The 11,885-nt window shown below is 31.7% G+C and overlaps 1 protein-coding gene across 1 annotated transcript in view; it reads left to right on the top strand.

The window, feature by feature from the left end:
• The first annotated feature begins 333 nt into the window (after window positions 1-333).
• The window catches only part of LOC114330063 (nephrin-like), a 197,134-nt gene continuing 185,582 nt past the window's right edge, over window positions 334-11,885 (top strand). Inside the window, exons 1-2 of the mRNA XM_050652916.1 lie at window positions 334-363; window positions 3,181-3,340. Coding sequence (XP_050508873.1) covers window positions 334-363; window positions 3,181-3,340 — 190 coding nt within the window. The remainder of the gene's footprint in view (window positions 364-3,180; window positions 3,341-11,885) is intronic.

Here is an 11,885-nt window from a genome sequence, read left to right as displayed (position 1 = left end):
ATTAAATTGTTAAATGGAAATGTACGATCGCTATAATTACTCTAGTAATTATGATACATAAGAAAAATTACTATTTTTGTATCAAAAGGCACTCTATCTATCTAATGTACTTTATACAGTTGAAATTGAACTATTTAAGCGGCCTCAGGAATATTTAAAAATTATAAACAATTTTTTTGGCTTATAAACAAATAGAATATCTGGACAACAATTGAATTAAATTCAATTAAGAAAACGGTATTGAAAAGAACGCGACAGGATGCTTTTTAAAAAGAAAAATCGTTTAATTGCGATTAGTGGTTCCTTAGATACAACCGGTCAAATTTGACCGGCATGTACGGCGAAGATATAATCAGCAGGATGGTAATTTCCGAACCATCACCTTTTTATTTCGGTCATCTTTCTGCACACAAATTTTCATATGGTAAAAAACATATATTATAATAATAAAAACTATCGGTATTACTAATGAAAAATATACCAAAAATACCAAAATTTCAATAAAATATTTGGTTGGAGAAAATGGAATCTCAAAGTTCAAAATCTTTATACGTTAAAAAAATGCATTTTCTCGGCTTCCCATGCAGCAATTGTCTTCATTTTGTTTTGTTCCCAAGTAACTCGAGTAGAGCCACCTAACTAACGCATTATTAAATATCAAAGTTGCTTTTGTTTTGTTATAATAAATTAATTAATTTATTATAACGAAAATTTTTAATTTGTTTAAACGAAGATTGTTTAAATAATTATTATACAGCTTTCAAATGAGAATATTTGTATTTTAAACGTTAAAAGGTACACTGGTGGTAAGTTTTTCTAAAACAAAGTCTACAACTGGAAAAAATATGTACCTGGTTATATTTTCTTATAAATATATTAATTTATTATAACAAAACAAAAGCAACTGTGATCTTTAATAATCCATTAGTGTGGTAGCTCTACTAGAGTTGCTTGGGAACAAAAAAAAAATGAAGAAAATTGCTCCTCGGGAAGCTCATAAAATGCATTTTTTTAAAGTATACCGATTTTGAACTTTGAGATTCCATTTTCTCCAACCTAATTTTTGATTGAAATTTTGGTATTTAGGGTATTTTTCACTCATAATACCGATAGTTTTTATTATTATAATATATGTTATGAGTCTTTTAATGATATGAAAATTTTAGTGGAGAAAAAGACCGAAATAAAAAGGTGACGCTTGGGAAATTACCATCCTCTTATTTATATCTTCGCCGTACATGCCGGTCAACTTTGACCGGTTGTATCTCAGGAATCACTCTTTGCAATTCAAGGTTTTTTTTAAGAAGCGTCCTGCTGCATTCTTTCCAATATCGTTTCGTTAATTTGATTTAATTTATTAGTTGTTTGTAAATTTAAAATATTCCCAAGGCCGCTTAAATAGTCCAATTTCAATTCTGTAAAATATAATAGATAGGTATAGTGCCTTTTTATACAAAAATCATAATTATTCTTATGTATAGTCGATTTGCTAAGCTGAGACACAACTGGTTTGTGATTTTAGTAAATAATTTTGCCAATTTGGTAAAATTGGCAAAAAAATAATTACTAAATAGTTAGTAATTACTAAATAGTTAGTAATTTTGCCAATTTTGGTGTCTGTTTGTCTTCCAGAAATAAATCGATTCCATCCATTGCAAATTTCTAGTACCGGTCATAGGTGTCCATTTTGGGTAGGGAAACGGTTACTTTATTGCATAACTTTTTTGTCTTTAACTTTTAAGCATTTTTAACTCTCGACTATTAAATTGTGAGGTATTCTTGTACTAAAAGGTACTTTTCTTTAAGTCGATAGGATACACAATTTTCTAGAAAAATCGATTTGAATATTTTTTGTTTTTTAAATAAAAACACTATTTAGAAAAAAGAAAACTTTTTAGAGTAGAGAAAGAAGAGTTTAATATTTGTATTCCGGCGATGAACCGATTTCATTAATTGCGAATTTCTATTATCGGTCATATGCTTCCGTTTTGGGTAGGTCAACGGTTATTTTATCACATAACTTTTTTGTCTTTAATTTTTAAGCATTTTTGACACTAGATTATTAAATTATGAGGTGTTCTAGTAGTAAAAGTTACTCTTGCTTTAGGTTGGTAAAATACACCGTTTTTTTAAACATTTTTTCAATTTTTTTTCAAATGTAAGAGACGAAAAATTTTCAAATCGATTTTTCTAGAAAACGGTTATTAATCCAGTATCAAAAATGCTTAAGAGTTAAAGACACAAAAGGTATGCGATACAATAACCGTTACCCTACCCAAAACGGACGCCTAGGACCGGTACTATAAATTCGCAATGGATGGAATCGATTTATCTCTGGAAGAAAAATACGTATACCAATTTTTGTTTTTCTAACTAGAAGCGTTCTGGAGGTATTTAAGAAAAACTAATTAGAAGACTCCATTTTTAAAGAGATCTAGCTCCCTTAGGGTGCATTTTCGGACTGGTTGAATTTGGTTAAATTGTCATAAAGTTACCTGAGGAATCTCCTGTCTTCGTTTGCGGTAGAGTTTCTGGACACCCTTTATAGAAATATACAAACCAACACACTTTGAATGTTCGAGGAGCACTCCCAAATCATGATTTGGGAGTGGTCCTCGTGCTTGTTTTTTTTTAATGCATCTTTATTGTGATTGTAATGTAGACAGTTGTGTCTCAGATTAGCGAATTGACTATACTTATAAATATCCATTATTTGTGGCACATCCTGTTTATAAGCTGATCTAGTAGTGCTGTTATATAAATACATAATGTATACGCGTTTTATGTTATTTAATTTATTTAGATATCTTTAACTAATTTCAGCATGTCTTATTAAACTTCCTACGACGAAATTTAGACAGAATTGTTTTTCTATTATGTTTGAGCTTGACCATTAACGACCTTACTTTACACTGTTCTTTTTACGCTTTTAATTAAGAAAGAAATCCAAAAACGCAATCTCCAACAATCAACGGACAAAACATAAAAGATTTTCCGCTCTCACCGAAAATTCCAACAGCCGAAAATCCTCTATATCAACTGTCCACTCTGCCATTAATAAAGATCAGCACACAAGACAATCCCAGCGACCACGCCATGCCTTTATGCCTCAGATGTCGCCATAATTCCCGCGTCCGGCCGAATAAAACAATTTATTTGATAAATGTTATTTTTTTGCAGGGTCAAGTGATGCAGGCCAACCAGAAGGGCGGCGTGATCATGAGCACGTTGGCGTTAGCCCTGCAAGGTGTGACCCGCAGCCAGGCGGGAAATTACTCATGTGTGGCGTCAAACGTCGAAGGAGACGGGGACAGCAACACGGTCGATCTGAAAATTATGTGTAAGTCCATGGAGGTAGTTTTAATCTGACATTAAGGAGGTCCTCTCGGGGATTTATTAATTTTTTCGTCGCAAAACTGAAGATTTATCGCGGTCCGCTCGATTGCCGAATTGGCTTTTAACCGACTCGACATGATAGTTAGTTACGGCCAGCCGAGAATTAAGAGATAAAGTTGAAAAAATTAATATCGAGAGAAATTTGATTTATATATAGTATTTATTACGATTCGAAAGATCAGTTGTAAGCTATAAAAAGTTTATCGCGGTATTAGTTCGTTACAAATGATTTTTTATTTTTCTTAACTACAAATTTGCAGCCTGCTCTACATAATAGTGAGAATTAAGCAAATGATAATAATTATATTATTAAATTATACAGAGTGGGTCAAAGAAAACAGTGCACCTCGATATTTGGCAGTATTTATTAGATTTTAAGGAAATGAAGAGACAGGTCGATTTTTGATCTAAAGGGGACACATTTTTACGGTACATACATCTGTCATTTGTCAAGACCCTCCCTTCCATTTACCCCACACATTATTTTTAAATGGGAAATTGGGGTCATGAGCTACCTCATTTGAAAGGTTATTCAATTCTATATTCAGTAATATTAACATCGACATAATTATTTATAGAGGCTGTCCAAGAAAAATTATTCTGAATTAAATGAAGTGACACGAAAAGAAGAATGTATGCCATTTATTTAACTCAAAATACATTCTACTACTGACACAAAACAGAAAAAAATGTTTATTTGACAAATAAATATTGTTTTTCACTTAAATTCAATATTCAACCTACCAAAAGGCAGATGGGTGGCCGCTTGAATATTGAAATTAAGCGAAAATCAATGTTTATTTACCAAAAAAAAAAACATTTTTTTCTGTTTTCTGACAACAGTAAAATGTATTTTGAACTAAATAAATTACATACATTCTTCTTTTTGTGTCAATTAATTTAATTAAAATATTTTTTTCTTGGACACCTGTATAAATAATTTTGTTAATGTTTATATTACTGAATAAAGCATTGAATACCCTTTCAAATGAGCTAGCATAAGGCCCCTATTTCGTATTTTAAAATAAGGGGTGGAGGAAGTGGAAGGAAGGGGGTTGACAAATGACAAATATACATACGAGTATGTACCGTAAAAATGTGTCCCCCTAAGATCAATAATCGGCATATCTCTTCATTTCCTTAAAATCTAATAAATACTGCCAAATATCGAGGTGGACTGTTTTCTTTGGCCAACTCTACCACTTTCTTAGCCTTCTGTCTGCTATTCTCTTCTAAATCTTTCTACTGATGGCAGGAAGATGTCTACAGTTGCTGCATAATATGGCTGTCTGTTCGTTTTTTTTTATTATTTCAATAATTTTTTCAAATAACATCTGATTAAGTTTAGCCAATCCGCTAGGTTTTCCTATTTTTAGTGTACTTTTTGCTTCCTTTGTTCTTCCTTTTTGATTTGATTTTTGTTTGCTGTTATCTGTTCCCTCTGTCATTGTTTCTTTAGTTTCTGCGACTATATAATATCTTTGTAATGTGCATTTAACACCTCTAGTACTTCTGTTATATTTGTCTTTAGTTAAATATGTTTGTTTCTTACTCATCTGAGTTCGGTGGTTTTCTATCCTATTCGGCTTCTTATTTTATTCCAAAAACTTCTCCTGCTGTCTATAATTTTGGTTTAATGATTCACTAAACTTTTGTCAAGTCCCTTTTTTCCTTTTCTTATTAATTTTGGGTTTCTGTTTAGTGTGTTTCTATGTTTTTGGTATTATTTGTATCTTGTTCCTCTTTTGTCCTATTGTATTTCCTTTAGAGCCATTTGAGTATAATTTTAATTTTTTCGTTTTAGTATTGTTTATCCAATGTCTCTGTAGGTTTTTTCTTGTTCATATCCATGTCTCTTGGGTTTGTCTTTTCGTCATTGTCTTTACTGCCCCGTTCTTGTTTTGTTATTTCCTAATATAGGTTTCTCTATTTTTTCGATTGTTGTATTTCAACGACCCTTCACCCCATTTATTATAATTTGGTTTTGCCCTATTTTTAACATCTTTTTCTTTTTCTTTTCATCTATTGAATAAATTTGACTTAGCATTTTCCTCTCCATTTTCGTATTGTTTCATCATTGCAATATTTAGGAAGTTTTTGTTGTTTTCTTTTATGAGATAGTATTTCTATGGTTTGTTTTTAAACCAAGAGGAGTAAACTAAAAATGTAGATTTGCACACAAGGAAGTCACTAGAAAAATCACCAAATACATCTTCTTTTTTGGTTGATCATATCGGCCTTCGACGGTAATCCATACATATTATATTATACTAATACGTCGCTAATGAGTTCTAAAAACAACTGTTTTTTATGTAAACGTAGATTACGAATCTAAAAATAAAAAGAATAAAGCAAAAAACACAAACAATAATGGCCGATATAACTTAACTAATCTATGATATTCCAGTTGTGTCAAAATTTCATAAATGTCATTAGTGTCAAAATTGCACAGTGTAGTAAACAAACAGTGTAGTAAACTTGCCTGAGGATGGACCAATTACAAACAAGCATTACGGAGCGGTAAATTTGAATTACTCCACTTGGTTTAAAAACAGACTATAATTCGCTCATTTACCAGAACAACGTGATATCTCGAAAAATCTGATTTTTTTATTATCCGTTAAATAAATCCGCCGTATTTCATTCTATATACTGTAATAACGTGGTATCTTTAACATAGAAGTAAAAATGTACTTTGGAGGGAAAGAGACAGAAATGATGTGACAAATCATCTTGTAGCGTTGTCTCTTTCTGACACCTCGTTATTTTCAATAGCGTGACATATTAGTTGTGATCTGTATGACGTACGGTGAAGTGCTCTCTGTTTTCACAAACAACGTGACATCACAACTATACCATTATCATTGCAAAGGTAAGCTACAATCAAATGTTTAGTTTTATTTCTAAAATGTAACAAAGGTATTTAACTAGTTCTTCCAGAAAAAATACAGTAACATGTGAAATAGTCTTGTCATTGATATCACGTTGCTGTTGTAAAAATATAATTTTTTAAAGGTAATATCAAAAGAAGAACCAGTATTGATGATAAACTTGATTTTTTTGTTTTGAATATTTGTTGTTGTGCACTTTTTCCAGAAAAATTACATTATTTCACAATTTAGGATGTCATTTTATCACGTTATACATACTAATACAAATTCATAAAGAGTGTTATTTTTACAGATGGGATCGCGGACTAACAAAATACTCAACTTAGAATTAGAAAATAATAGTGCTGTTGCTGGATTCTTCCGGTAATGAGGCTGATAATTCTAAGAATTTTGATTTGATAATGTTTTTGGTAAGTGAGAATTTTATAAATTTTATTATTTGCTATGGATATAAATATTTTGTAGATAATTAATCTTGTGGTTTTTTAGCAGAGGAGACGAAGCATGGAGGCGTAGTTAATCCCGGAAAACATGACCGCTGCGAATCTACGGGTAGCCGCATTTCATTAAGCAGATCATCAAGCAGTTCGTCCAGTAGCTCATCAAGTAGTTCTACAAAGAGTGTCTCGTCATTCTACGAATGTAAGTACTTTATTAGTAACGTTACTTTGTTATTAGTCTGTTAGTTTTCTCTAGTTTTATTCATTGTGCCGTCTCCTAATCGGAGGTTTGATATCATCATCACTATCTTTATTTTTTTGAGGAGTTCTATAGAACTTCATTTAAATCAGTCCCTTAAATTCTTCAACCATGACACTCTCCTTCTTCCTATACTCCTTCCTTATCTTTCCCTCTGTATATGTCTTAGCATTTCATATTATGTGTCCCAGATATTGTAACTTTCTTATTTTTTCACTGGTCTACAAATTATTTTTTTATTTTGTAGATAGTGACCCTATGTCAAGGATCCCAATTATGAACTAGAAGAGCCAAGGCCAAAACGTATGACTGAAAGTTTTGATGATGATATCGGGAACTGCTGTGACAACATGCTATATTCAACATAGTATAAAGAAATTCCTCCTTCTACATCGATTACTATTGACACCTCTTACCAAGATATTTACCAATATAAAACGGTACAGGACATCTTAAATGTACATCCAACTAATGCAGAGGAAAATGTAACTGCTGCGCAGCTTGAGTCGCCAGTAACTGATGAAACACCAATGAAAAAGGGAAAGAAGAGAATAAGACAGGAGAGTGAATGGAAGAAAAATGTTGTGAAAAAGTCAAGAAATAGTGTAAAAGCATACCAATCCCCCAAATCCGGTAAAATTGTTCCAGAACGCTTTTTAAAGCCACCATGCAAATATACCTTTACATTCAAATGTCAGGTAAATATCACAGAGAGTCAGCGGCAACAACTTTTAGCACAATACTGGGCTCTGGGGGACATTGAAAAACAATGGACATTCTTAGCGAACAACGTCGAAACAGTTGTACCAAAACATCGTTGTCAAAGTTGATGCTCAGGGATGTGTTGCTCCAAAGCGTGAAAATAATGACGCATACTTTTTAGCTGTGTCTGGGGTGAAAACCAGAGTATGCAGAGACTCGGCACATTCTCAAATTGAAAAGGAGATAAAGAGACAGTTAAGATCAGGACCAATGTATACCCCCTGATGCTTTTATAGGTGCCATAAAGGCAGCGAGGAAAAAAAGTACTCCGTTTCATGTCAACGAAATGTGTTACGAAGATTTTTATGATTGGAAAAACGTATGTAATCAAATGAATTTAACTTTAACAAAAGATATGGATAAGAACCCTGTCAAACTGTCAGAAATTAAGGTTATTAAGTTCAAAAAGGAAGATCCTTCAGGTATATCTTTTAAATATTCATATGCTGATGAAGAGTTTCTAAAGGCAATAGTGATAAAAAAAAGAAAAACATTAATATAGAATTGACTAACGCACATTCACAGAAACCTGGTTTAGCTGATAGGAAAAAGCAGATCTAATGGATTTGATTAAGAAGAATCTCATCCCAAGATATTACAGACCTTTTTAAGAAGATTTATAATTGTTAGTAACGGGTAAGTTTTACGGTATCATTTACATTTTTAGTCCAATTGAGTAATGCTGACTATACTTTCTTAGGATAAGTAGTCTATTAGATTTTATAACGCGTGAACATTAAACTTATCACTCAAAACTGTTTTGTAAAGTGATTAGGTATTTGTTTCATTACTAATACTAATACATTAGTAATATTTTTACTTAATGTTCATTTACAGCATTTTTTTTACTTCTGGTGTTCAAAGCATATTCATGAATGATCGTTAATCACAATTTATTTTAAGATATTTTATAACTTCCAATAAAGATTTGAATAAAAACCACCTGTTTTATTTATTTGTTACCAAAAACCAGAAAATTTTATCATCTACAATGTTACAAGTTAATTTATTGCATTAATTTCTTTCTATATTTTCAGAAAGGATGTGATATATGTGTTTCTTTTTTTTTGTATGTCTTAATTCTATAAGTATAATAATAAATTCTAGATAAAATGACTGGTTTTATTCAAAGTTAATAGTTAAAATATACACCAATTACAATTTCAAGCAAATTAATTTAGTCATTACCAGTTTATGATTTTTTGAAACTTAAAAAATGCTCTCCTGTAAGATTGTACTTTTTGTGATATCACCTTGTTCTGGTAAATGAGAGAATTGTAGGTTGGTTTGGAAAAAATTTCCCAGAATTTTTGAGTTCTGCTTGGTCTTCTGTATTAATTTTCAGGCCGCTTAGAATATGTGGAAACCTAATAATAGATAACTATTGCATGGCAAATATTGAATTTTCCGTTTTTATCAAAATATGTACAGGGTGTAACAAAAATGCAGGTCATAAATTAAATCACATATTCTGCGACCAAAAACAGTTCGATTGAACCTAAAGTTCTGCTCACAACGAGGCGCCGACTCTCGCTCCCTTGTATCCCTCGTACTGCTCGTACCAAATTATCGATCTCCAGATGCATTATTTTAAATGCGAGCATTCACCAAAATGAAGAATAGGATACTAAGCTCTAGGCTAGGATACGATGCGATGGTCTCCGTAGTGAGCAAACCCTAACTTAATTTAGTACAAATGTACACATAAAAAAAGTTACAGTCGTTTTAAGTTACAAAATGAAAATGGATTTTTTCCAATATATCGAAAACTATTAGAAATTTTTTATTGAAAATAGACATGTGTATGGTACGGCCATCTCAAAAAAATAATAACAGTGAAATTTGTACATCCCATAAAAAATTTATTGGGGTTTAGTTCACTTAAACCCCCTAATAAATATTTTTGTACGTTCCAATTCAATTGTTACTTCGGTACCATTAGTTAAACACAATGTAAAACTTTTTTGCCTCTTAGTATTTTTTCGATAAGCCAGTATTTACCGAGATGCGGCTTCTTTTTTAATATTTTTATATGAAAATTTTATGGGGGTTTTTTCCCTTAAACGCCCCAAATGTTTGTGTACGTTAAAATTAAATTATTCTTGTGGTATCATTAGTTAAACACAATGTTTTTAAAACTTTTTTGCCTCTTAGTATTTTTTCGATAAACGATTTTTTATCGAGATATTAATATGTTCCCATATATACCTAAAAAATTTAAATTATTCACAATAAATTTTCATATTATTACCAGGTCTCTATAATCTCACTTACCATGTAAAAATTTGTGTTGGATTTTACAAATGTTCAAAATATCGCGATAAAAGCTAACTTATCGAAAAATTAGAGAGAGACAAAAAAGTTTCAAAAACATTTTGTTTAACCAATGGTACCACAATAATAATTTAATTGTAACCTACACAAATATTTGGGGGGGTTTAAGGGAACAAAACCCCCATACAATTTTTATGGGGTGCAAAAATTTCACTTTTATTTTTTTTAAGATGTTCATGTCATAAGCATGCAACACGTACATTTTCAATAAAAACTCTGTAATAGTTTTCAATATATTAGAAAAAATCGATTTTTATTTTTTAAATTCGAGGGGCTATACCTTTTTATCTGTGCACATTTTTACTAAGATAAGTTAGGTTCAATCAAACTATTTTTGGTCCCAGAACATATAATTTAATTTATTACCTGTATTTTTGTTACACCCTGTATATTAGTTATTAATATTTTTAATTAAACACGCGTCATTTTTGTGTTGGTAAATCCTTTTAAATCTTCCACCAATAAACGTCTTACTTATTTACATATTCCTTTTTAGAGATAATGAAAAACGTATATTTTTATTCTGACGGTAAGAGTCGAGAGACCCCTTTCCTAATGAATACGGATTTTCACTTAACATTTGATACCATTTGATGCTCTAGACGCACGTAGAATGGATGCTCGTATTTCATATTATATAATCCTAAAACAGAAAAATTAGAGCTTTCTCGTGTTTCACGTCGACTCTGCCTGTTGTGTTGAGGAATCGTGAAACAACGAAATTAAAAATTTAGCCGAGTGGGATATCTTATATCTCTTTAATAATACCTCCCGTTATTATAGCTTGTCAGAAGCAATATAGAAATCAACGTGATTTAAGAAACTAAAAATATATGAACCTATAAAATGTCCACAAGGGAAAATTTTCTTTTAGTTGCGTGTATATCATTAATCACAAAAAATTTATTGAAAAATCTGAAGAATTCTTTATAACAGGTATATATTTTATTAAATCCCTCAAAGGGCTACATCTAGATGACAGAACGTTTTTGATCTATGTAGATCATCATCAGTGCTGATACAGGCTAATCACATGCTGAGCCACCAAAAGTACATGGGTAAAAATCAACGAATTGTCAATACTGATGAAACGGCCCTGTCCCATTCAAACAGTGAAGCGAGATTGCGGCCAACATACAAGAGAGAGGTCCTAGAGAGACAGAGAATTTGTCAGAGAAAATTTGCTACAACTACCACCAGAGTTGCCAGATGTGATTTTATAAACCCCCACTTAGAAACTGAAATTCCCTCAAATTGAAGCTCAAATTCCCCAAATTTAAATTTTTGCCGCATTTTAATAAATTAGTAGTCAAATGTCTTCTTCTTCTTCTTTAGGTGCCGTGTCTGTATTCAGACGTTGGCCTTCATCATGTTGACAATTTCTTAAAATTCTCTCTATCGGCTGCTGCGCGAAATAATTCTTCTACTCTGCAGCCACACAATTGTCTAATATTACGCAGCCATGAAAGTTTCTTTCGACCATTCCATCTCTTTCCCTCCACTTTTCCTTGTATTATAAGGCGAAGCAGATGGTATTTAGGTCCTCTAATTATATGGCGGAAGTATTCTGTTTTTCTCCTCCTTATGATGCTTATGAGCAGACGTTCTGAATTCAGCATTTGAAGAACATCTTCATTGGAAGTGTGCGAAACCCACGATATCTTTAGGATTCGTCGATAGCACCACAATTCGAATGCTTCTATTTTGTTTAGCATTGTGGTTTTTAACGTCCATGTCTCACAACCATACAATAGGATAGACCACACATAACATTTCATTTCATTTCATTTCATTTCAGTCAAA

This window comes from Diabrotica virgifera, chromosome 6 (assembly GCF_917563875.1).
Source record: "Diabrotica virgifera virgifera chromosome 6, PGI_DIABVI_V3a".
Lineage (NCBI taxonomy): Eukaryota > Metazoa > Arthropoda > Insecta > Coleoptera > Chrysomelidae > Diabrotica > Diabrotica virgifera.
This window is presented reverse-complemented; position numbering and strand designations above follow the sequence as displayed.